The 27,277-nt window shown below is 44.0% G+C and overlaps 1 protein-coding gene across 4 annotated transcripts in view; it reads right to left on the bottom strand.

Moving 5' to 3' along the window:
• Window positions 1–27,277, bottom strand: part of LOC119967608 (peroxidasin homolog) — a 285,117-nt gene that overhangs the window by 43,977 nt on the left and 213,863 nt on the right. For all 4 annotated transcript variants that reach the window (XM_038800359.1, XM_038800361.1, XM_038800360.1 and 1 more), the window contains 11 exons: window positions 26,160–26,277; window positions 22,831–23,000; window positions 20,484–20,756; window positions 18,879–18,995; window positions 17,852–18,010; window positions 17,165–17,277; window positions 9,254–9,410; window positions 8,554–8,662; window positions 6,178–6,335; window positions 2,914–4,417; window positions 1,805–1,939 (listed from right to left, as the gene is read on the bottom strand). In XM_038800359.1, the coding sequence (XP_038656287.1) occupies window positions 1,805–1,939; window positions 2,914–4,417; window positions 6,178–6,335; window positions 8,554–8,662; window positions 9,254–9,410; window positions 17,165–17,277; window positions 17,852–18,010; window positions 18,879–18,995; window positions 20,484–20,756; window positions 22,831–23,000; window positions 26,160–26,277 (3,013 nt within the window). The remainder of the gene's footprint in view (window positions 1–1,804; window positions 1,940–2,913; window positions 4,418–6,177; window positions 6,336–8,553; window positions 8,663–9,253; window positions 9,411–17,164; window positions 17,278–17,851; window positions 18,011–18,878; window positions 18,996–20,483; window positions 20,757–22,830; window positions 23,001–26,159; window positions 26,278–27,277) is intronic.

The following is a 27,277-nucleotide window of genomic DNA, read 5'->3' as shown; positions in this document are numbered from 1 at the left end:
AAACCAAAATTTAAATTGATCAATTCCCTTTTGGCAAAAATGCAGTCGACATAAACAATCTGGAAATATCATTTTAAATACATTTATAGGCTGTGTTCACATGCCCTGGTTAAGCAAAAGTATTGTAAAATAATAGAAAAAGTTAATCATACAGATGTGTACAGTCATGACTTACATTTCCATTGTTCTCCTTATGCATAGAAAACATCGCAGACCATTTTACTGAGTGGAAACAGATAAAGTAATCATTAAGGAGAAGGAAAGGGAAACAAAGTTGTGAGGGAGACTAAAAGCTTGACCTGGAAGAGAAGAGTTGACCTTTGAAAGTGGCACAGAGAAAAGATCAATGAAGGTAATTTCAGAGAGCAGTTAAAGAAGTAGCCAACAGTGCAGTGGAGCTACAGGGATAAAACAATAACCACCTGTCAGAGGAACGGAGGGCAAGAGAAAGAAAGGATGTACAACTGCAGATTATCCAAGGTAGGGTTGGAATGAGACAATCGAGGGATTTGACTTTACTGGAGAAACGTATACAACCAGAACATGGCCAGAGGGGGTGATTAAGAATGGGACTTTGTGAAGGTGAAGACACATGCCATGGCATTCTGAATAAGCTACAGGTTAAAAGAGGTGGAAGCAAGAAAGGCTGCAAGGAGAGCAAGAAGGCAATCTCAAGAAAATAATGGTATGGATTAGAATTTTGACAGCAGTGGATATCCCCCTATAATGATCTTGGGAGAAAGTAAAAATATTTGAAACCCATCCTCACTGCATTGGAGACGACAAATTGGAGGTGCAAAGCAAACGGCAAAAGGTAATCATACAAAGGGCAGGGTGGAGAAGATGAAGCATTTTAATCTCAGTAGTCACCTCCGGGTACTACCCTACGTCAAATTTGTTTCTTCGCCTTAATGCCAGGGACCCAGGTTTGATTCAGCCTCGGGTGACTGTGGAGTTTGCACGTTCTCCCTGTTTCCTCAGAGTGCTCTGGTTTCCTCTCACAGTCCAAAGATGTGCAGGTTAGGTAGGTTGGCCATGATCAATGTGTGGGATTGCAGAGATAGGGCAGGGGAGTGGGTCGAGGTAGGGTGCTATTTCGGAGCAGACTGAATAGCCTCCTTCTGCACCGTAGGGCAGCACGGTGGCTCAGTGGGTTAGCACTGCTGCCTCACGGCACCGAGGTCCCAGGTTCGATTCCGGCTCTGGGACACTGTCCGTGTGGAGTTTGCACATTCTCCCTGTGTTTGCGTGGGTTTCACCCCCACAACCCAAAAGATGTGCAGGGTAGGTAGATTGGCCACGCTAAATTGCCCCTTAATTGGAAAAAAATGAATTGGGCACTCTAAAATTTATAAACAAAAAAATAATAATGACTGCATTTGAAAATGATCTGTTGTTTATTAAGTATGTGGACTCATTTCAGAAAAATGCGTTATGGCTTTACACAAGGATAACTCTTTCTTTTACGCATATACTTGATTCAGCATGGGTCACCGGGAATCAAAGTTGATTTCTCCCCTTTCCTACATTCAGGCACTGCAGCCAAATGACTCAACTTCAGTCCAAACACAGGATCTGCAAGTCAAAGCTGGAATCCTCTGGTCTGAATTGTATAGTATTACACCAGGCCACCTTTACCCAATGGATCAATGGGAAACTCAAAGGGTACATGGTTTGGAACAGAATCCTCCTCGGGGACAATGATTTTCTAGCTGCAGTTAGAGCTTCTAAGCATGACAATGAAGGCATGTTTTCTTGATTAAAATAATCAAAACAAACCAACATTACGCTGGCTGCTACTTACCTATCGCCATCTCGAAGACGTTTAAATTGTGTAACCAACAAGCATAAAAGTGTCGGTCCCAATCTGGTTCCAGGGATCAGGTCCTCTACCAATAATGCAGGGAATAGATCTATGTTCAAGGGTGTACCATATAAGCTGTAAGAATCAATGAGAGAAAGAGAAGCATTTCACACAGTTTTGACAAATGCTCTATATCTGGAATAGTAATTCATCTGTTCTCTCCATAGATACACACTGACATACAGGAATACTCAATATTTTCTGATCCAGACATTAACATCTACTGTTTTTTGGTGTTTATATGTGCATTTGGCAAGCTGAAAATAATGATGTTTTAAACTAGCTCCTTAAATTCAATTTTAAAGGTTATAGTAGTGCAATGGTTACAGCACAAAAGGTTTTTGTGACATGAATTCAAGGAGCAATGTTTTTCTTTGGCCACCAATATGGGTAGTCACTGGTGCAACTTGGATATCAGTTTAATATGCAGAAATTATGCATTTTAGCTTTTGCGTTGGAACAGACAATCTAATCCATTGAAGATGAAGGATAGCTGCAAGCATTGATAAAAAATTGACCTTTTTAAACCACGCCCTCCTATCCTGGGCCTCAATATTATTTCAACCCAAAATAGGTGGAAGGGGGGGTCTTAAAATTTTTAATCTGCACAACATGTCTCCAACTTGGCATGGAGAGATATATTAACCTGTTTAAATTGGGATCCTACAATACAATTGTGAGCCCAATTTGAAATAAATTGGTGTCATAAGAGTGACTCAGCATTTGGAAAATTCTGCAGTAGATTGGGTGCCACCGGCTCCCATGTGGCTCTTGGCTCCCCCATGCCTCTCAGGGAAGCGTTCAGCCTCCTCCCAGCGGAGTACATTGTAGATCAACCTCCACCTGCTTTGATGGGCCTCCCCTCTCCTTGCCATCCTGACAGGCTGTCCATCTATCAGCTACCAGGCACATCAAAAAGAGTTCTGTCACTAAAGGCAACAAAACTTCTATGATCATGTTAATATTGTATCCCTAATGTATTTTCAAGTCAAGTGTTTTACTACTGATACCTATTAATGTTTTAAAGATATCAAAACAGCCGTACTTACTTCATAAGTTTTTCTCTAATATGCGGATTCTTAATTTCATTTCTCAGGTCCTCAAAATGGTGAGCCGAGCTTAGATTGCAGTACACTCTGTAATCATTGTAAGGGGGTATCCCATGATCTCTACCTCTCTGAATGTTCATAGAAGCTAGATCCAGTGCCACTGTATGTGCCATGGAGAAAAGTCGTTCAGTTAGTTCTGTATTTACCAGCTCTGTTGGGACTCGCATTTTCCCTGGAACAGCAAATAAACCTCGCAGCAGTGGGTCAATACCACCCTCATTCACTATCCTGAATGGAGAGAAGAATGCTTTGTGAAGAGGGAGGTGACCTTGAGGAATAGGTTGAAATGTATCATCCAAGCGATAGAGGATAGGATTGATAAGTGTGTGCCCAAATCGAAAAGCTGCAGTAGCAAATACATTCACTATTCCTGCATTAACATTAGGATCATAGCCTTTATAGTCTCCAAATTTCTTAATTCCAACATCCCCAAGGATTTTAGGTAGCCAATGACTATAGGTTATGTGCTGCATCTGGGCACCAACTATTTTACGTGATTCATGATAGATTGTCTCACCATCCCAATGTGGATTTAATTTTAGGAGTTCAGTGGCTATTCGATTATGTTCCCTGAACCAGACTGTATGCATACTGGTTAAACCCATGTGTTCATTAGAACGTTGATCTCCAGCCAAAAAACAAGGAATGGGACTTTCATTTTCATCTCTCATACATTCAGTTGGCGGACCAGTAGCAAATGGTAAAAGGGGTTTCCCTAATCGATGTGCTATCCCTTGCTTTAACAGGCCTCGTTGACTAGCCAAGTCACGTATTTCTTCAGCTTCCTGATCTGAGCTCCCATAGACATTGGATGCATCGATATAAGAAGTCAGCTGATTGATCTGCTCACGTGGATACACAGACTCCATTAACAAAGATGTCATCCCACTTCCACAAACAGGACTGGAGCGTACGAAGAACATGCATTGTGCCCCATTACGCACTCTGGGGTCATTTTGAGGAACCAAGATAGGAAAGCATGGTGGATCATTTGTACAGACAGAACTGCAGTGCTGACCATCTGAAAACCTGGAAAGACTTAGTGCTGCAACAGTCAGGTCTATGTCATGGTCGAGGAACTGACCCCACTGCATTAACATATGAGTGTACTGTTCATCAGGTGTAATGGTCTCAGTGCCTAGTAGAGAGGTTGAAATGAGACGAGGTAGAGGAAGAGGAAATCCATTGTAAAACTGGTTTCGATTAATTCCTCTTGGTAGGTTAAACCCATTTTCATAGACAGATTTTAGAAGGCGCTCAAAGGCTGTAAGGGAAGCGCCCCACATGGGGTGCTGGAGATTGTTGCATGTTCCATCATGCGATCGGTATTTCTGATGAAAACAAATGTCGGAACAGTTATTGATTCGGCGGTGGGCAGTGCAGCCGGACAGATTTGCAACCAAGTTCAGGAATCTTGGAGACAAAAGGTCATTATAGCGAAAACCTATTGAGAGAAAAGACAAATTGAAGTCACATTTGTGCACGCATTCAAAAGCCCCCCACCACACACAATTCCATGAGCCACCTTGGCCTGACACTCTGGAACTCCCTTTGTAAATCCCTCAGTCTCCTTTAAGATCCTCCTTGAACCCAAGTCTTCAGTCAAGCTTTTGGAAGACATTCCTAGCATAGGTCTGTGCTGGGACCACAACTTTTTACAATATACATTAATGATCTGGAAGAAGGTATTGAAGGCACTGTTGCTAAGTTTGCAGATGATACAAAGATCTGGGCCCGTATTCTCCCCTACCCGGCCCGGGGGTGAGGGTCCCGGCGTGTTGTGAACCACTCTGGCATCGGGCCGCCCCAAAGGTGCAGAATTCTCCACACCTTTAGGGGCCAAGCCCTTACATTGAGGGGCTAGGCCCGCGCCGAAGTGGTTCCCACTCTGCCGGCGGCGTGAATGGCCTTTGGCGCCACGCCAGCCGGGGGTGAAAGGACTTCGCCGGCCAGTGTAAGTCCATGCATGCGCCGGAGCGTCAGCGGCTACTGACGTCATACCGGCGCATGCGCAGGGGAGGGGGTCTCTTCCGCCTCCGCCATGGTGAAGGCGGAAGAAAAAGAGTGCCCCCACGGCACAGGCCCGCCCGCCGATTGGTGGGCCCCGATCACCCCCCGGGGTCAGATCACCCCCCCCCCCCCCCCCCCCCCCCCCCCAGGACCCCGGAGCCCGCCTGCACCACCAATCCCGGCGGTCAGGTAGGTGGTTTAAACCATGTCGGCAGGAGAGGCCTGTCAGCGGCGGGACTTCGGCCCATTGCGGGCCGGAGAATCACCGAGGGGGGCCCGCCGACCGGCACGGGGGGCCTGCTGACCAGCGCGGCGCGATTCCCACCCCTGCCGAATCTTGGGGGTGCGGAGAATTCGGGACACAGCGTGGGCGGGATTTTCGCCCCTGTGGAGGGACAGGTAGTATTGAGGAAGCAAGGGAGCTGCAGAAGGATTGGACAAGCTAGGAGAGTGGGTAATGAAGTGGCAAATGAAATACAATGTGGAAAAGTGTGAGGTTATGCACTTTGGAAGAAGGAATCGAGGCATAGACTATTTTCTAAATGGGGAAATGCTTCGGAAAGCAGAAGCACAAAGGGACTTGGGAGTCCTTGTTCACAATTCTCTTAAGGTTCATGTGCAGGTTCAGTCTGCAGTTAAGAAGGCAAATGCAATGTTAGCATTCATGTCAAGACGGCTAGAATACAAGACCAGGGATGTACTTCTGAGGCTGTATAAGGCTCTGGTCAGACCCCATTTGGAGTATTGTGAGCAGTTTTGGGCCCCATATCTAAGGTAGGATGTGCTGGCCTTGGAAAGGGTCCAGAGGAGGTTCACAAGAATGATCCCTGCAATGAAGAACTTGTCATATGAGGAACGTTTGAGGACTCTGGGTCTGTACTCGTGGAGTTTGAAAGAGTACCAAACGTTAGGATGCGTGTAATGGGGTCAGGAAACAAGAACATGATTAATCTAACATTAGAACTGGGAGATGGGAGGATAGCTCTCCGAATGGAGAAATTCACATCCAAGTCCCCAAACAGCTTTGTGGGGAAACAAAACATTGCATTCATCCAGCTGCTTTAATGAAGCAACACTGCATTAAATTAGCAAATTAACATGTGCCTCAGGAAAGGTCATCTTTGAAGAGTAGGTTCTTGGCAACGTTGTTTATTAAAACTTGCTTCAGCTTGAAGTTAACCACGGTATACTGACCTGTTCCATTCAGATCAACCATCAGCCCATCGTTGACATGTTCCTGAATGAGTTGCAGAGTCCGTTCAAAAATCTCCCCCGCTCGTGCAAGATCAAAAACAATTGGAAGTCGTGGGTACCGGAACAAGGCAAGCAGTTCATTTGGAGTCTGAGGCCTTCTGTTAGTGAACAATGTTTGGACAAAGAATATCTCATTAGTGTTCCCTTAACAAGCAGTCTATTGATTTTGTTTACATGGTAATAAAACTGGGATTTTTTATAAACGTAATTCAGCTAATTTTCTGACTTTGTTGAAAAGAGAAATAAAAATCTTGAAACTATATCTGCTCATTCAGCCACCTTGTTCTAGTGCATTATGCAATGATTCTTTCTACTTTCATTTGTTCGAGTTACATTCATAAATCTTTTTGCAGTATGCAATAAAGCACATAGACCAACAATACTGAATATAAAAGAATTTAGATTGCAAAAAATGGCCTCAAACAGTGAGTCACAATGTTAAACTATAAATGCCTTCTGGCCATCAAAAAATTAAAGTGTATTTTAAAGGAGGGAATTGACATATGTATAGCGTTAAAGCATGCTGCACCAAAAGTACTTGGTACACTGGAAGCTCATAGAATAGATAAAATGTTAATTCAGCTGATACTATACCTGCACTATATCGTCCAACATGGTTAGAAAGATAAGAAAAAAAAGACACTGTTAAATAAGAAAACAAGGTAAGCAAGTGTGAACAGAAAGTGACAAAAGTCTTAATTTCTGATGCTCTTGCTGATCTGCATAATATTTTTCCCTATCCAAGCTGAATCTAGAAGTCAAGAATGATTTTAAGACAATAAAATTGAACCACTGCAACCGGATATTCTACATGTTGTTAATCTCAAGTTATGAAATGTGTGGAATTCATTTCAGCAGAATATTTAAAAAACATGGAACAGAGTGCACAATGTGGAAGCAATGATGCACGGAAAATTCTAAACACACATTTCATTTTGTCAATTCTCTCTTATTCCGCTTCTAGCCTTTGGCTCGTTCCCCATCTGCTTCTCACAAAGTTACTTTCCCTTATGACCTACATTATTCTGGGCTGTCTCAATGGAAGCAGTAGACTAACTAATCAAGTTGCAGATGCACTAGCCCCCCATGTGACTCCACGTGACTGCTGACCTCTAGCGAACTAAAGCTCCAGCTGCCACATTTCAATGCGGAAGAATGGGTAAACCACTCCACCTCTGACTTTAATGTCACAATTTCATGTTAACTAAAATCGCTTGTATAGATGCATCTTATATCTTGTACGGAGGCACGATGACACAGTGGTTTCCACTGCTGCCTCACAGCTCCATGGGCCCAGGTTCGGTTCTGACCTTGGGTGACTGTATGGAATTTGCACATTTTCCCCGCGTCGGCAAGGATTTCCACCGGGTGCTCCGGTTTCTCCAACAGTCCAAAGATGTGTAGGTTAGATGAATTGCCCCGTAGTGCCCAAAGGCTAGGTGGGGTTACAGAGATAGGGTGGGGGATTGGGCTTAGGCAGAGTGCTCTATCGGACCAGTGGCCGGAGCAGACTAGATGGGCTGAATGGCCTCCTTCTGCACTGTAGGTATTCTATGATTCTAGACACAATGAAGTTTGGAGTAGTGAGGCAATTACAAAAAATAATCAGACCACTCATGGACAAACTCGGCTTAACATTCTACACTCCTTATTATTCATCAGTACTGTCAATTATCTTAAGTTATTACTAAATTAAGCTTTCTTTTTCACACTAATTGCAACATGGACCTTATATTTCTCGCCCAATTCAATGGGTTATATGTCTTTTCTGAACACGATTGTTTTATTTAGATCATTCTGTTCATTTAAAAATGATTAAATCCCCCACCCCCAAAAAATCACTAACATTCTTGCAGTACTTTACCAGTTTATTCTTTCCTCATAATTGTGATGTAAATTTAAATATTAAGATACTCTCATAGGTAGACTACCTGGGTGCGTCCAAGAGCCTACTAGGACTACAGAGTAAGTAAACAGATGCTGAAAGTGCTCTACCAAAAGGATTGGGAACTTATTAAATTATCTGGAATAAGTAATAATTGTTGAGATTATTTTGGCATGAATGATATCCAATAACTTTTCAGCTGAGAACCCTTTTGTGGATGTTGTGTGGGGTGGGGTGGGGGGGGGGGGGCAGTTGCAAATGAATAGAAATTCATCTGAAAATGCCACGGGAACACAATGCTCTTTCAAAATGTATATTTTCTGCATACCAGTCAAAAACCATTATACAAACTTTGAAAAAATAGAATAATTCTAGAGGTATACTCAATAAAGCAGCAGGATATATGATATATCAGTAGAGCTTTAGTTTACCTTTCAAATAAATCTCTGCGAGTGGAATTGATGGCACTGTCAACACTTTGAATAGCTTCTTTGATTGAGGACTCAACAAAGGTGTCTCCACTTCGAACAATGTCTGGGACTGGTGGGATAACAGATAATTAGACATAACTGAAGCAGAGATAATTTGAGGCAACATTTTAATTTTGCATCCACAATAGGTTTTCCCTTGCGATAAAAGCCTCCAGGGGTTCACTCCAAAAATACTAATGGCCGCATAGTTTGTGCTAATCATTTCAATACAAACACATGACTTGCACTGTAGTCAAGATGGTGATCAGCTCCCAATGACTGTGTGGGTTTTGCCCCCACAACCCAAAGATGTGCAGGGTAGGTGGATTGGCCATGCTAAATTGCTCTTTAATTGGAAAAAAAAATTGGGTACTCTAAATTTAAAAAAAAATTACTATCAACACAGCTTCGATGCTGTGTTTGGGGGGGGGGGGGGATCCTAGGCCAAAGTGTTTAAACTGATAAATATTTGAATGAGAAATTCAAACCTTGGTAAAGATGTGGCACCAAATCGAATAGAGAATGGAGTGGCAAGAAGTTCTTACGGCATCGTGTGTTTCACTTCCATTGTAAACAAAATTGAAAATCAATCTGGATGGTCTTAATAACCGTTGTTAATGATATTCTAACCAGCTATCACAAGCCCATTTTATAAACTTACCAACCACAGTCAACACCATACTAGCAGCAGAATGGTTAATGCTGTTCCTGACAACACATTCATATCGCCCTTGATCTGCAGGTCCAACATCACGAATTGAAAGAAATCCTTCAGGGCTAATGTGAAATTTTCCACTTTCGGTAATCTGAATTCCATCCTACATTGAAAACATCGCGTCACTAATGTAAACTTATACAGCTCTGACAGTGCCCGCATTCTTTCAGCTAATGTTCTGCAGATTACCGATTAACAGTTTATGTAGATTACAGACACTCAACAATGCAATTATAGATTTGTATTTTCTGACTGAACTAAGGCTTGTCAAATTCTTAAAACCATATTAATGACCACTTCAGGTTCAGGGCTGCAAAAGTGAAGAAATATACAAGACCAAACTTTTACAATATAATATTGCTACCTGGATATACACAGCAAAATTAATTCACCAGATTACAGTTGAATGGTAATACGTCAAAAAGCATGCAAATGTAACTACCTGACACAATTAGTTATTATTAGTAAACTCTCTAAATTTAATGAACTATACAATTAAAAGTCTTGCATGTATCAGACCTCCATGGCGTTACACCTCAGAGTGTGGTCTCAGAAGCGGCACACCACAAAAAGTCATATAAAAGCCGTGCATTTATAGACAGAAAATTCATAACTTCCTCAAATGTTCCTGACAGCACGGTAGCATGGTGGAGGCAGCACGGTAGCATGGTGGTTAGCATAAATGCTTCACAGCTCCAGGGTCCCAGGTTCGATTCCCAGCTGGGTCACTGTCTGTGCGGAGTCTGCACGTCCTCCCCGTGTGTGCGTGGGTTTCCTCCGGGTGCTCCGGTTTCCTCCCACAATCCAAAGATGTGCGGGTTAGGTGGATTGGCCATGCTAAATTGCCCGTAGTGTCCTAAAAAGTAAGGTTAAGGGGGGGGTTGTTGGGTTACGGGTATAGGGTGGATACGTGGGTTTGAGTAGGGTGATCATTAGGGGCCTCACGGTAGCATGGTGGTTAGCATCAATGCTTCACAGCTCCAGGGTCCCAGGTTCGATTCCCGGCTGGGTCACTGTCTGTGTGGAGTCTGCACGTCCTCCCCGTGTGTGCGTGGGTTTCCCCCGGGTGCTCCGGTTTCCTCCCACAGTCCAAAGATGTGCGGGTTAGGTGGATTGGCCATGATAAATTGCCCGTAGTGTAAGGTTAATGGGGGGATTGTTGGGTTACGGGTATACGGGTTACGTGGGTTTAATTGGGGTGATCATTGCTCGGCACAACATCGAGGGCCGAAGGGCCTGTTCTGTGCTGTACTGTTCTATGTTCTATGTTCTATCATTGCTCGGCACAACATCGAGGGCCGAAGGGCCTGTTCTGTGCTGTACTGTTCTATGTTCTATGATCTCCGATTACTCAATTGATAAATGGCTCATTTATGTATTCAATTGAGTAAATGCACACAAAATCAAACAGTACCAGACTGAAAAGAACACGACACAAATAAACTATTTTCCTAGTGCTACCATTTCGTAGCTAGCAAGGATCACAGATACGATCAAGTTGGTCAAATTAATTCCTCAAAACAATTTTCTTGCATCTTTTTCCTTCCTTCTGAGAATGGTGACCACAGGTAACATGAACATTTGCAGAACATTTAATTACTTATCTTCAAATGAAAAATATCCCCCAAAAAGTTACAAAAAAGGAAGACTTGTATTTATATAGTGCCTTTCGTGACCAGAGTACATCCCAAAAGGCATTACAGTCCGTGAAGTACAATCCGTGGTTTGGGGGGGGGGGGGCATAAGGACCCCTCCGGCGCTTGCCACAACCAACTCATACAATGAAAGCTTCTAGGATGGAATCAATTGGGCATGAAAAGACCTCAAATGGCCCAGAAGTCTCCGCCGTTGCTGGTAAAATTGTGTTGAAGAAGAGAAAGGCAGGTAGGTAGAGAGCAGAGAACCCATGACATTGTACAGTCACCCTCCCGCCCCGCCTGCAATCCCATTGTTGGGAGTCCTTGGAGCAGGCCTTCAATTTGCAACTTTGAGGCAAGAATGCTATCAATTGAGCCACAGCATACTTCGCCATTTTTTAAATGAAGAAGACCCACTGTTGTAAACTCCAGCCTAGCTCACTTATGAGGACTTGGAGGGAGGGAAGAGAAATCTAGACCAGGGAAGTAGAAAAGACGACAAAATAATTATGCATTGTGAGAGTTAGAATGAAACAAACTATGTTGCATGGCAACCACATGGATAAACATTAAGTTCTAGCTTTCCATGAGGAAGTCCACACAGGAAAGAAAGCCATCATCCGATTTTCAGTGCTCATCCTACTTTTATGAAAGTACAATACCCAGATTGTACTGTGACAAACAAAGAGGGGCCCGAGAGGGAACTATGCGATGTGAACACAGGAAAAACTATCAAAATATACAGTTTAAACCATTGATTAAATGTTCTAAGCTAATGGTGTATTGGGGATAAGATTTGTCTCAAGTTGCTGAAAGACAGATGTTTGTACTGTTTATGACATGGTTTGATATTGACTTCAGCCACTGTAGTCAGAGTTAAATCAACCATAGTAAATGATTTGAGCAGATGCTGGTTACTGGAGGCCTGAAATGGGGAAAATCTTTCCTGGGCAGTGTTATTATCATAATAGTTTCAGGAAGAGTCAAAAAATCTACTTTGGGAATGCAAGAAGTAGAAAGTATGTATTTTCTGATTATACAAGGAGGAAAAATGGCAAGGTAGAGTGAAATGAAATTGCTTTATCATGTAGATAACTTGGATGATGAGGGTAAACGATGAAGAATGCCTGTATCTTATGTGCATCTTAAGCATGTTGGCAGGAGAATAAATTGAGGGTCTCATGAGGTACACTATGGTTTGTTTAATGCTTTCAAACTGTCCAAGTGCACTGCGTTACGGTGTACTCCTAGGTGCACACCTAGCAATATAATGATAAATAGCTTATTGTCACAAGTAGGCTTCAATGAAGTTACTGTGAAAAGCCCCTAGTTGCCACATTCTGGCGGCTGTTTGGGGAAGCCGGTAGGGGAATTGAACCCACGTTGCTGGCGTTGTTCTTCAATAGGACAAGGCCATTTAGCTCTTCAAACCCATTCTATCCAAATAAATCCTGGAGCTTTTGCATCGTAACTCCTTTTACTGCCTTTGATTCATATTCCTTGACACACTTACTCAAGAAAAAACAATCAATCTCGTATTAGATTTTTTCTATTGACCCAGTTTCAACAATTTTTGGGGGGAGGGAGAATTGCAGATTTTCACAATGCTTTGTGTGAAGAATTGGTTTGTGATATCATCCCTCACCAGCTTAATTCTAATTTTCAGGTTGTGGCCTCTTGTTCTGGGTGCCCCAAAGGGGGAGAAAAATTCCCTTTACCGACCCTACTGAATTCTTTATAATTTTCAATATCTCAATTAAATTATTCTTAATCAATATCTTGATTAGAATACCCTTAATCTTTGATAGCTCAATAAGATCACACTTTAATCTTAATTATTTTTCTTAAAAAAAAAATCCTTTTTTTGCTGGTAGGTTTTGCTGGCTAGGCCAGCATTTGTTGCCGTCCCTAATTGCCATTGAGGTGGTGGTAAGCTGCCTTCTTGAACTACTGCCATCCCTGAAGTGTAGGTATTAGAGAGGGAGCACCAGGATTTTGATCCAGCGACAGTGAAGAAACAGCAATATATTTCCAAGTCAGGATGGTGAGTGACTTGGAGGGGAACCTCAATGTGGTGGTATTCCCATCTGCTGCCCTTGTCCTTCTAGATGGTATTGGTTGTGGGTTTGGAAGGTGCTGCCTAAGGAGCCTTGGTGAGTTCCTGCAAGGCATCTTCCCGATGGTATTCAATGCTGTTACTGTGCATCGGCGGTGGAAGGAGTGAATGTTTATGGAAGGGGCACCGATCAAGCGGGCTGCTTTTCCTGGATGGTGTTGACCTTCTTGAGTGTTGATGGAGTGCACTCATCCAAGCAAGCGGAGATTTTCCATCACATTCCTGACTTGTGCTTTTTAGGTGGTGTACAAGCTATGCGGAGTGAGCAGGTGAGTTACTCGTGACAAGGTTCCCAGCCTCTAATCTGCTCTTGTTGCAACAGTATTTATATGGCTAGTCCAGTTCAGTTTCTGGTCAATGGTAACCCCCAGGTTTCAGTGATGGTATTGCCATTGAATATTAAGGGTGATGGTTAGATCCTCTCTTGTAAGAGATAGTATTGACTGGCACTTGTTGAGGAGTGAATGTCACTTGCCACTTGTCAGACAAGCCTGAATATTGTCCAGGTCTTGCTGCATTTGCATGTGGACTGCTTCAGTGGTATTACGAGCCCAGACCAGGCCCCAACAGTGACTAGGATACTGGACAGAAATCCCAACATTTTACTTTCATTTTGTAAGACTGAGGAAAGGTCACTTCACTCTAGGAGTAATTGAATGAAGAAATAGAGATATGGTATATTAAAACAAGCTTTATTACTTGTATTAAAATCTCTGAACACACCAGAAAATAGCTTACATCGACTTCAGGAAGCAAAGTACTGTACACACCCCTGTCAGCATCAACGGGGCGGAGGTGGAGATGGTTAACAGTTTCAAATTCCTAGGGGTGCACATCACCAAAAATCTGTCCTGGTCCACTCACGTCGACGCTATCACCAAGAAAGCACAACAGCGCCTATACTTCCTCAGGAAACTAAGGAAATTCGGCATGTCCACATTAACCCTTACCAACTTTTACAGATGCACTATAGAAAGCATCCTATCGGGCTGCATCACAGCCTGGTATGGCAACTGCTCGGCCCAGGACCGCAAGGAACTTCAGAGAGTCGTTAATTCGGCCCAGTCCATCACACGAACCTACCTCCCATCCATGGACTCCATCTACACCTCCCGCTGCCGGGGGAAAGCGGGCAGCATAATCAAGGATCCCTCCCACCCGGCTTACTCACTTTTCCAACTTCTTCCATCGGGCAGGAGATACAGAAGTCTGAGAACACGCACGAACAGACTCAAAAACAGCTTCTTCCCCACTGCCATCAGACTCCTAAATGACCCTCTTATTGACTGACCTCATTAACACTACACCCTGTATGCCACATCCGATGCCAATGCTTATGTAGTTACATTGTATATCTTGTGTTGCCCTATTATGTATTTTCATGTATTTTCTTGAATTTTGTTTAATTCCCTTTTCTTCCATGTACTGAATGATCTGTTAAGCTGCTTGCAGAAAAATACTTTTCACTGTACCTCGGTACATGTGACAATCAACAAATCCAATCCAATCCAATCACCTCTTAAACAATACTACCCAATACAGTGAATACAAAGGGCAGCACAGTGCCGCAGTGGTTAGCACTGTGGCCCCATGGCACTGAGGACCCAAGTTCGACTCCAACCCCAGGTCACTGTCCTTGTGCAGTTTGCACATTCTCCCCAGGTACATGCTAGTATTGTAGCTGCTAGGGGTGGGCTCCTCCATCATTGGGATGGGGATGACCCTCCTCCTCCAGTGAGTTGTTTAATTGTCCACTACCATTCACGACTAGATGTGACAGGACTTCAGGGCTTAGATCTGATCCGTTGATTGTGGGATTGCTTAGCTCAGTTTATCACTTGCTGCTTATGTTGTTTGGGCTTGCAAATAGTCCGATGTTGCAGCTTCACCAGGTTGACACCTCATTTTTTTCGTACGCCTGGTGCTGCTCCTGGCATGCCCTCCTGCACTCTTCATTGATCCAGGGTTGATGCCCTTGACTTGGTGGTAGTGGTAAAGTTAGGGATATGCCTCCATGAGATTACAGATTGTGGCTGAGCAGAATTCTGCTGCACCACAGCGCCTCATGGATGCCCAGTCTGGAGTTGTTAGACTTGTTCTGAAGGCAATACTATTCTAGGCCGGGATTCTCAGACCCCGCGCCGGGTCGGAGAATCACCGGGGGGGGGGCCGAGAATCGCGCCACGCCGCTCTGACGCCAGGCTGCCGATTCTCCGGCCCCCTCGGGGATTCTTCGGGCCTCGGCGAGTGCCACCGGCGTGGGTTACGTATGGTCCTACCCAACGGGACCTTGGAGTTCTGGCTGCGGGGGCCATCCTGGTTGGGGGTGCGCGGGGATCCGACTCCTGGGGGAGCCACCACGGTGGCCAGGCCTGCTATCGGGGCCTACCGATCGGCGGGCAGGCTAATTCTGGGGGGCGGGGGGGCCTATCTTCCTCTACGCCGGACCCTGTAGGGCTCCACCGTATTTGCCCGGGGGCTGGTGCGGAAGCGGCAACCCATGTGTATGCGCGGACCCATGCTAGCTGTTGCGCGGCAGCTTTCGACCGCCGGAGCAGCGGACAGCACTCCGGCGCCGTACTAGCCCCCTAAGAAGGGGTGAGTGTCTGGGCCTGGAGGGCTATAGATGCCAGAGCCGCACGCGCCGGGTTTGACGCCGGCGTCAACACTTGGCCGGGATTTCGGAGAATCCCGGCCCTAGTCTATGAAACTAGTTCTTAAAAAAAATCACTCTCACCGCCCTAATACCATTTTTATGAATCTGCACTGCATTCCTTACAAAGTTAATGCATGATGTGAACCCTAGAGGTGTGAACCATAGAACTAAATTTATTTCAGACATGATCTAACAAGAGCTTTATGAAGCTGTAACAACACTTCCACCCCACCTGAAGATTAATATTCCATTAATGTTAAAATTATTTTTTGTACATGTTCACTAACTTTTAGCGATTTCTTGACTTAAATTCCTAAATCTCTGGTCCATCGACCTTACTACCATTTAGAAAATGTAATCTGATTTATCTTTTTTGGGTCCAAAGTCAATGGCTTCAGACCCAATTTTACACGAAAACAATTCTACTTTATAAACATCCCAGTAAAGCCCAGAATCTACAAATGTGGGTGGAATCTTGAGCCCACAAAGACGGCTGGTTTAGCTCACTGGGCTAAAGAGATGGCTTTTAAAGCAGACCAAGGCAGGCCAGCTGCACGGTTCAATTCCCGTACCAGCCTCCCCGAACAGGCGCCGGAATGTGGCGACTAGGGGCTTTTCACAGTAACTTCATTTGAAGCCTTCTTGTGACAATAAGCGATTTTCATTTCATTTCATTTTCACACCCGCTGCCCCCAAAATCGGCAGCAAGGGTGAAAAATCTTGCGAGAATCAGGAAACGCGACCTCGCTGAAGAGATTGCGTTTCCTGATTTTCCCCTGCTCTCGCCGCCAATGTCATGACGTTCATGTCCACAAAGGGCCTGCAACTCAATCATGACAGCCCCCCCCCCCCCCCACCCTCCCGCAAATATTCATGCCACGTCAACGCTTACAACAGGTTTGGCCAGGCATGAGACAGTTGAGGGGATCCCTCAGGGGCGCAGAGTTAAGTGTAGTCCAAAGAGGTGGAGAGAGAGAACAACCCGAAGATCTCCATGATGTAGACTGGGGGCCATTCAGCTGCAGCCTGTTTGGGCACCCTTTAAAGATGGCGCCTCGATCTGTTTGGAGCCGGTCCCTGGCTCTTAGAGGCCCCACCCATCAGGGTGACAGCATAAAACTCGGCCCCTCATTTATTTTTGCAAAGATCCTCAAAATTCCGTGGGCAAACTAGCCTGTGGAACTGAAGAATTACGCCAGCCTGACTGACACCAAATTCTGATAAGATTCCGTCCTGTATGTCCATCAAGCAGAATACTCAGCAATAGCATTCAGGGTAAACATTCTGTTTCATGATGATTTTAGTTTCATTTTGACAAGTAAGGCTATCTCTAACACATGAGGTGAAGTCACATGAGGTGAAGTCACATTGCCTTTCGAAAAGTTTGTTTGTTTCAAATGTTACTTGGTTTATTTTACTGAACAAGTGTTAACAAGCTTCTCACTTACCTTACTCCATGTTACAGTTAGCTCAGGTTCACCCCGAGAACTGCAGGGAATCTGCACATCTGACCCAGCCACCACAGTCAGATCAGCTGGGATGCTTGTAATGACCAGCGTTACTAGAGGCCCCAATAAGGAAAGAAAAAACAAATAGCTGTGGTGATCCAATCATCAGAAGTCGGAACTTTTTACTGTCATATGTTTTCCCCCAAAGTGACCCAAAACCTCTGCGCAACAAGGTAAGACAACTAAAACTTTCCAAAACTGCTTTGCAGGTTTATTCCTGTCTAGTTGGCCTTGGTTTTAATTTTGTTCTTAGCCTCATGGCTTTTGCTGGGGTGGGGAGTACACATAAATTACAAGAAATTACAGTTGCGTGGGACAGGCTAAATGGTCTTTTCCTCTTCATCACGGTTTATATGTTCTGCCTCATTCTATAGAGGAGCAGGAATTTAGATTTCAATTCAAGAGTCCATTTCATCCATATGCTTATGGTAGTACCTCTGACTTTTGTTAGTGCAACATTATACCATAAATATGAAAGAGCAACCAAAAGGGCCAACAAAGTAGAGCAATCATCACTTTTCTAAGTTGGCACGAGGATTTTCAAGCAAAAATGTTTCCACATCGGTTCCTTTACACTTCATAATGTTAACTTAAGATTCATTTGGTAGCACTAGATCTGAAGAGTACCTTGGCGTTGTACAGTTAGCTGGACTGCAACTCGTAGAGCACCAACAATGTTGTCAGCTTGACATTCGTATTGCCCCTCATCCTTAAAGGCAACTCTGGAAATCCTCAGTGTCCCTGTGGATAGGATAGTGTGCCTCCTGTCCCCGGGAAGTGGACTGCCTATAAGCCAAAGGGGATTCCCATTAGACTTCAAGAACTAATCAGATTTATGTGGCCAGTGCGGCAATACTACTTGTAAAAGATTTAAGAAAAAAAACACAACACTAATGTCATATGTCATTAATATCAGCAAAACTTGGGTTTATGGAGTATGTGTGTGGTGATCAAAGCAATTTAGCCAAGTCCAATAATTCACAGAACCAAAGTGTGTAAACATATGAGACCATTGGGTCCCTGACATAAAGAGTGGGCGGAGAGAAACAGAAGGATAGCTGATGCCTCCTTTGGGATAACAATCTGTCTGAAAACAGGCATACATGCAAATTTTCCCTCCTGATCTGTGTCAATTGGAGGAAGTGAAAGTGATCTTCTCATAAAAATGTCTAACTAGCACTGACTCTCTGTAAATATCTTTGCAAACCGGAAAAAAAGCAGCAAGTTAACTCACCATCCAGGACAAAAATAAAGAAATTTGGCCAATTATTTATTATTTTCTTTTCTTTGGTATGTTTGGGTGTGCCCTTCTCTTCGATATAGATGTGTGTATAGTATATATATATATATAGGCATTTGTTTTCAAACATCCAGCCATATTAAATACTCATTATTTTGTAAGAATGGAAGGCTAAATCTTCCAGTCAGCAAAATCAAATTCAGGTTTTTTTTTAGCCATCTGTGCTGAACAAACTCAGTAACATTGGGCACAGGCTGTGTTCTACAAAGCAAGCGAGCAAATGAGATCTACCAAAATGTATCAGCTGACATCAGAGACGATGGTGAATTAGTTTTGCTTTTGTTGGGACATAAGAGTTCCTTAGCCCAAATTCAAGCTCAACTTTAGACTGCAAGTAACCTCTGTATAGCATACCTCCTTTTGTCCATGCTATAGTTGGTGCAGGGTTGCCCTGGGCCTCACAATGAAAATCCACAGCATGCCCCTCGGTAACAGTTTGATCTTGTGGCAAGACTGTGAACTGAGGCGGAGCTACAGGTAAAAAGAGAGTGTCATATTAAAAAATAAATAAAAAGCACCTCTTAAACTTCAATACATGACTAGAGTTAAATAAAATGAAATAATGGGACTCCGGGCCTACTGGCTAGCATGGAATCGGACGCAGGCATTTTTCACACCAGGTCAAACCTGCTCCGAGTCTCCCGGCCTGCTCTGGCCCAGACCTGGCAGGAAAATGCAAAGTCCTCATCGGCATTCATTTGAAAGCAATTATCTTGTAAGCCCAAGTCAATGACCTCCCATGATGCTCCGGGACCCCAGCCGGGAGTCCCATTGGCATGAATCCGTGCAGTCCTGAAAAATGGGGATCTGACCGTTTGCACTCCCAGTGGGGTGGGGGTGACAAGGGGGTTAATATCCTCCCCCCTGCCCTGCACTTACCTCCAAGGTGCCAAAGGGAGGGGGGGTCCATCGTGGCAGGTGGGGGTCGGGGGGGTGGCAGAGGCTCAGGTCCGGAAGTCTTGCCTGGCACAGGGGGTTTGGTTGGTCTTTCCATCTGCAGAATTTAAACCCTTTAAACTGACTGTTAGTGTGTCAAGATGCGTGCGAATAAAGTGAAAGCCTTCCCATTTGCAGACTCAAAACCTGTAAACTGTCTGTCAGCATGATAAAATTAAAGATCTGAAATGAAAGTAAAAGTCTTCTCTTTAATGTGGTGGAAACCTTTGAAATGTTTTTGTTCCACAGTTAATTTCATTGCCCTTTATCGCTTTTCAAGCTTGTGTGCATGCCTAAAAGCTTGATCTGCATTGTTTACATTCAGTTTAATGGACTATTGCCTTTACAAGCCACTTGATTGACAGGTCCAGGCAGTTTCAAAGTAAGGTTTACTGTTGTTTATTTATACAGGGGTCCATTAACTCTGGAGTACTTCCTCTTTTGAGCAGCAGCTCTTTCTAACCACAATATTTTTGTTCTGAAGAGCTTCTTAGAAACAGGAGGTGTGGGTGCACCACGCAAGAGAGAGCATGGGCTGAATAGCATAGATGCATTTTAAAGAGAAACTAGGGGTTGGTTTCTCAGGTCCTCAGCCATGTGTTTCTTGGCAGTGCACCATTCACTGGCAACAGGATTCTCTATTCCGCCATTTGTCAATGGGATTTCCCTTGAAACCATCCTTGCTGCTGGCAATACCGCAGGTGGGAGTGCGCTGTTGGTAGGAATAAAGAATCCCAATGGCCGGAGAATTCCGACCTATATAAACACATGAGGGAGAAAGGAATAGAAGAATATGTTGGTGAGGTTACGTGAAGAAATGTAGCAAAATGATGGCTCGGATTTTTTGCTCCTGTTCACATAAAGTGGGGTCAGTGACGGGAGTGGAAAATATCTCGCCCTATATAACTACATACATTAAAATAGTTATACAATATTACAGATGGATCTGAATGTCCTAACTCGATAATATCTGCTCTCTGAATGATAGAATGGCACTTCTATTTTACACTTTAATTAACACACCTTTAATTATGATGAATGCATTTGCTTGAATGGAATCCTGATTGTTATTTGCATGACAGGTATATTGCCCGCCATCTGCTTGTACTACGTTCTGTATATAGAGTCCTCCTGAGGAAGTTATGGTATAGCGAGGATCAAGGGGTAAGGGAGAGCCGTCACTTCTCATCCAGGTGATCCGGGGCTGAGGATTTCCTGTTGCACTACATTCCAAAGTAACACTTTCGCCGACCAATACTTCTGTGTTTTGCGGTTGAATTACAAAAGCAGGCAGGGCTATGTAAGAGAGAAGAAAAAAACAAATTCATTCAAAACAGACTTCATACCGAGTCACTATCAGTACACAGTCAAATCGAAATGTACATTCTGAACTTAAACACTGTGATTGAAAAGGAGAATAGTGGGCACCATCCGATGGTCTTATTGCCCCCAACCTAGCGATGCAACAAGGCCGTTAAATAATAAGAATATTTTTTATTATTATTAAGCCGCTCACGAGATTTCCGATGCTCGGAACGCGTTGAGAGATCACCGGGACGTCACGATCTGGATCTGGCCCTGTCTGGGCGAGCTCCAGATTAACATATTGAAGTGAGCCATTAGGCTCATTTAGATATGTCACCGCCGTATTCTCCCATGGCCCGGGAACGAACAGCCTTGCCTAGGATACCTCTCCCTGGCACTTGGAGGAAGTGGGGGGGGGGGGGGGGGGGTCTCCCAGGCCACTGGAGGCCCCCGGATGGTTGGGCTCTGAGCAGGGTGGTACCCGGCTCTCCCACTGGCACCAGAGCACTGTGGCACTGCCAGCCTGGCACTGCCACTGGGAAACCCTGCCAGGATAGCAAGGGCATTGCCAGGGTGCCAGGTTGGCAGTGAGAAAGTGCCCAAGTGCCAGGCTGGCAGTGATAAGGTGCCCTCGTGCCAGGTTGCCCATGCCAGCAATCGATTCGAAGCAGGCACTTCATTAGCCAATGGCAGTGATGCTTATTTTCTCCCCAGTACTAGTTCAAACTTCTGCCCCAGTTTAGAGAGAAATAAATTTCAAATTCACCTGCCTACCTATCTAATTAATGCCTCCTGGCTTCAGGTCACAGGTCTTGCTGTCTCCAGCTCCCTCTCTTGGATTGCTCCTCTTTGTAAAAGGCAAGAAAAGCACCTTGTCCCCCTCACTGTACCGAATTCCCATAATTAAGCACGCGGCCTCGCTACAATTTGTCTTGAGTTTCACCTTTGTGTGACTTACTTTGTGCATCTACCAAGCCTCCTGCATTTACGCCCGCTCAAATTCCAATGAGTTGAGTCAGACACTGCTGGCCAGGGAACCAGTTCCAGCTGGCTATCTAATTAAATAACTGCAGCTGCTCCGACCAGTGAGTTGGTTACCATTAAGACTGAAAGAAATTACAATTTACTGCTAGCTAAGTTACATGTAAATGCAAACTGACCAGATATTAGGAAGAGACCAATCCTTAATTCTCCTTCACATAGGAAAATATTCCAGTTAAACCTTCAGGTCTCGCTGTTCTCAGTCTGGAGTTGCAATTTACCTTTCAGATTCTTTCAAGATACAACTTATTGGGGGCAAGTGCAGAGGTCACTCATGCATGATTAAACATAGAATCCTTTGGGGGTGGGGGGGAGCTTTAAATGATTTCCAACAGAGCCTACTCATGCCAAATTTTAGATGCAGCTGCTTGTTGAAAAGTTGCATCTGCTGCAAAAAAAACACTTTCAACAATCAGTCAAGACTGAACTATTCCCTGGAATTGAATAAACATCTGTGCCACAAAGCTTTGTAACTGCATGACTATGTAGTTTGTGGGAATCCACAGAATAAATTTCTCGTCATATAAACTGTGCTTCTGCCAAGGTACACTGTGGACTATGGCTCCACCCACCTGTGTATTTCAAGGCTGAGGGCTTGTTAGCCCACAAATAAAACTAAACGCCAGGAAGTAAACAGAAGTTGAATTATATTTAAACAATGAAAAACAGATCACTATTTTGCCGCATTTGCTCAATTTCCACACATAAACTAATGAGGCCAATTCAGCACAGAATTGTATGGAAAATTAATGAGCTACAAGTGCAAGATCAAAAAAGTGGAGAATTCTAAAACTTGTGAATTACATCATCGTTTAGCTGCTTTGGAATCGTGTATAACTCCTTAAAGGACACATTTGAGATGACACCAATGGTACGACAAATTTTAACTTCTACTCCAGCAAGGAAGAGCATTTGGAATAGTTCTGAATCAAGTCCCTATTTGGGTGGGTGAATAGATAGTGATTGAGTAAAGAGCACAGAGCCAGTCGGTTCACACCTGCCCCACACCCACATGAATGTTTACCTGGTATCTCAAAGTACCGAAGAATAACTTCAGGAGTTTTCACCTCCCCTGCTACATTTTTGGCCATGCATTGGTAGACACCTTGATCATCTTCTTGAGTATTCTGGATCATTAAAGTACCATCATCCAGTAGGTTTAAGCGCGGGTTGTATTTCATATCTAATGCATTGCTGTAAGGAACAAAAGCATCCATCACTTAGTGATTGCAAATTTAAATAAAGCTTTGGGGATTTAAAGGATTCTAATTATTTTGGTGAAAAAAAACACAAGATGTGAAAGAGGCGAGAGCTCGGCCTCTGGGTTTATATTTGCCACTGGATAGAATAAACAGGGTACCTGAACCTCTGAAGACTCGAAACGTCAACTATTTCTCTCTCCACAGATGCTGCCAGACCTGCTGAGCTTTTCCAGTTTTATTACACAAGACGTTGATTCCAACTCTCCTTTGTGACTCTTAATAATAATAATCTTTACTGTCTCAAGTAGGCTTACATTAACACTGCAATAAAGTTACAGCGTAAAGCCCCTAGTCGCCACATTCCGGCGCCTGTGCGGGTACATGGAGGGAGAATTCAGAATGTTCAAATTGCCCAGCAGCACGTCTTTCAGGATCTGTGGGAGGAAACCGGAGCTCCCGCTGGAAACCCATGTAGACGCAGAGAGAACGTGCAGACTCCACACAGACAGTGACCTAAGCCGGGAATCGAACTAGAGTCCTTGGCCCTGTGAAGCAACAATGCTAACTATTTGGTACCAATCACACTGGCTTTACAGATGTTAATTGAGTTATCCACAATTAACAAGCTCAGAATGGTTAACAATAGCATTTAAATAGTAACTATCAAAGCGAAACAAGTTATTCAATTACTTTCCATTCCTTTTAATTTGTGACATTTCCTCTCAGGGTGAAATTTGAGGGCTTACAAGTTTGCTTGGTGGGCATTTTGATCCACATTCAAACATCAAGTTAAAGATTGGTGCATTCTGGAATGACTTCAAATATGTAAGTCATATAACAGGTTTAATGGATCAAAGATAAAACATATTTAGCTGCCACATATACAAATACAAAATTATACCGCACTTTGTTGGTGATTTCCAAGCTATGCCAGGAAGTACCATATGCAAAGAGAGGAACTCAGCCTTAGGGTTTGTATTTTCCACTGGATGGAGTACAGAGGGTACTTGTACCTTTGGGAAAATAAAGTTTCCCACAACGCCAGGGACCCGGGTTTGATTGCAACCTTGGATGACTGTGTGCAGAATTCACACTTTCTCCCAGTGTCTGCGTGGGTTTCCTCCGGGCGCTCCTGTTTCCTCCCACAGTCCAAAGATTAGGTGGATTGGCCGTGCTAAATTGCCCTAGTGTCCAAAAGGTAAGGTGGGGGACTGGGATAGGGTGGGGTCTGGGTCTAGGCCTAGGTAGGGTGCTCTTTTGGAGGGTAGGTGCAAACTTGATGGGCTGAACGGGTCTCCTTCTACACTGCAGTGATTCTATAACTTTTCCATAACGCAGTTGAACTATTTCATGACCATTTATTCTTCCAAATACATCACAAACTCTGGTATTGCAGCTTGACACAAGCATCAGAGCCTTGTATTGTGCAGGTTACCTAAAATCTCAATTCATACAAGATATCTGGTTTTGCAAAATATTTCTGTTCCATGTAAAGTGGTCCTGTGGTAAAGTGATCACTGGTCTGTTTACCTGCACTGGAATCAGGACAGGAGAACTAAAGCAAATAATTATAGAGAGAAAGAAGTGGACATCAGAAAACTTTGGAAAAAGTTCATTTAAAGAGTTGGCCAAAATGCGGGGAGAATTTGCACTTTGAAAAGTGTTGAGGGATCTTCTACAAATACGAGTGTGCAGATGGCGCCTTGACTCACATCAGATTTGAATGACTGTTGCCTCCAACAGTATGGAAGTTCCTCAGTACTATGTTGAACTATTGAGCAAGATTATGTGTTGAAATCTGTATTAGAGTTCAACCCACAGACTTCACTCTCTGAGGTTAGGATACCATCTACCGAGCAAAGTTGACACTCATTTGTTTGAGATCAATTCTCTGTTCCCCAAGTGGCCCCATTAATAACTGCTGCAGGTCTGGTTTATTTGAAAAGAACCATGGGCTGGATTCTCCGTTTTTGGGACTATGTCCCCATGCCGTCAGGAAATCGGTGGTCTTTTACGCCAGGAAAATTGGCGTCAAAGGCCACAGTTTCCCTGTTTTGCTGGAGGCTAGCAGCTCTAGCTGCCGATACGGCCTCTGGGTCAGAGGCCGCGCATGCGCATGTCGGCGGCCTCCAGCGGCCGCGCCGTGCTCCATGGCGGACTCAGCCAGTGGACATGGACCACCGAAATAGTGTCCCGCATTGGCCGCTTGCCCGCGGACCGTCTGCACACATTGCTCCCAGATCCAAATGAAGCCCCCAACCCCTGCCCGCCGATTGGTCCTCCTCTGACTGTGGCGACCCCGGACTGAGTCCGCAGCCGAAACACAAGGATCACGGACGGTGGGACCATGTTAAAACCACGTGGTCGGGAATTTGGGGGGTTGGGGACGGAACATCGTGGGGTGGGCCTCAGGCATGAGGCAGTGAATACTCGGTGCAACGATTTTCGTAGGACGGTGAATTGCGAACCCGGCGCCAGTCCCGATTTTGTGTGCCAAAACGGATTCTCCACCGTTCACCGAACACGAATTCGGCGTCGGGAGGCAGAGAATCCAGCCCCATATCTTATTTGATGCAATGAAAACACAATATTCCAAAGTTTAGCCAAGATTATAGCAGAATTTCATTTGCACCATTCATTTCATGGTCCCTTGTGTTTTCTATCCCCATGCTGAATTTGAGCATAGATTTCATTTCCAGGGCTTGATTTGAACTGCCAATCAAATAAAATACAAACTGCCCGTTTAGCTTGTATGGAAATAACCTACTTTTCGCCCTCCAGCACATGGGAGGTGAAGGTGACTTGGTTATCATCTTATTATCACGAAGGACCATATTTCAAGTGGTTTTCCCCATTGTAAGTGGCAGCTACTCCATTGAAATATCAGCAACATCTCACAAAGTAGGCCTCCATTCATTTGGATCATGACGGATCATCATCCAACCCAATAGCTTGGTCCCAACTCCTACTCCGCCGGGCTTCATAAAATAACAGTAGGACATTTAGGCACAATGGAGCCAAACCAACTCTGGAACATCAGCTCCAATCACAGTACAAACAAGTGGGTTTATGACTGTGCTGCTTGCACACCCATCATTTCAGACCTTTATTCAGATAACCTTGGATACAAAAAACATGTAGGTCAACTTACTTGTTGCGCAGCCATATTATTTCAGGTTTTGGATTTCCCTCAGCTCTGCAGGTAAAGTACACGGTGTTCCCAGATGTTACATCTGCATCCTGTGGCTGCGTCGTTATTCGTGGTTTCTCTAGGTAAATTAAGAACTAATTTTAAAACGGATTCCCATATCTACAAGGGAAAAAGAGCATTTTGCACATTCGTTTTTATTCTAACATAGCTTGCTGTCTGATCTGAGCTCATCATCCTATATTACACTATCAGTGAAACCTTTGGTTACCGAATCGGCATTAAAAAAAGGCAACAACAAAACAAAAATCAAAGCTAATAAATTTAAAGCCAGAGGGTGTATACGTGAGCCATTGTAACATCTCAGGGAGTTGTTAAAAGGGGCAAGGTTTCCAGTTCCAACTTTTCCCAGTTTTACTTTTTTAAAAACATGGCAGGGACTAAAATCAAAGTAGTTTTAGATTTGAATAGACTGGCAACAATCCATTTGATGATGAGAACACTGAAAAATCACAACCAATCACTGTGCCTTTACTAGAGCAATTAAAACATCGGGAGATGGTGTAGCACATGGTGGAACAAGTATGTTACAGCACAAAAAGTGGAATTTGGTCTGTGCCCATGATTCTCAGCACCACTGATTTATCATATTGTTTGCATTATTGTAGGGTAAGCCAGAGGCCAATACTTCACAGCAAAGGAAATGAGGTTGAATTCAGAAGAAATCCAACAACAATATGTTGCATGTACAGAGAACCTTTTATGTAGAAAAACATCCTGAGGCACTTCACAGAGCTATTGTACATAGTGATGTAGCCAAGTAGCCAGAAAGATGATCAGGTTGTTCACTTGTAACTGGTTCACAAAACTGCAGAAGTTTGAACTAAAATATGCCATTCACCCCCTAACACTCCAGTCCTCCGACCCTGCTCTCTTCTCCCCTTCTCTTCATGCTATTTTGCTGGTTGAACCTTCAGGTCCCTGGGTCCTCCCCACTGCAATTCCTTCCCTGAATTTTGCTCCCTTTCAAAGCTTCTCAAACTCCCTGGCCGGGATTTTCCTTTATCGTTAGCATCGGTTGGGTTCAGAGGTTTGAGTGGAAATATGGTGAGATGGCCAAA

The sequence above is a fragment of the Scyliorhinus canicula genome, chromosome 6 (genome assembly GCF_902713615.1).
Source record: "Scyliorhinus canicula chromosome 6, sScyCan1.1, whole genome shotgun sequence".
Classification (NCBI taxonomy): Eukaryota; Metazoa; Chordata; class Chondrichthyes; order Carcharhiniformes; family Scyliorhinidae; genus Scyliorhinus; species Scyliorhinus canicula.
This window is presented reverse-complemented; position numbering and strand designations above follow the sequence as displayed.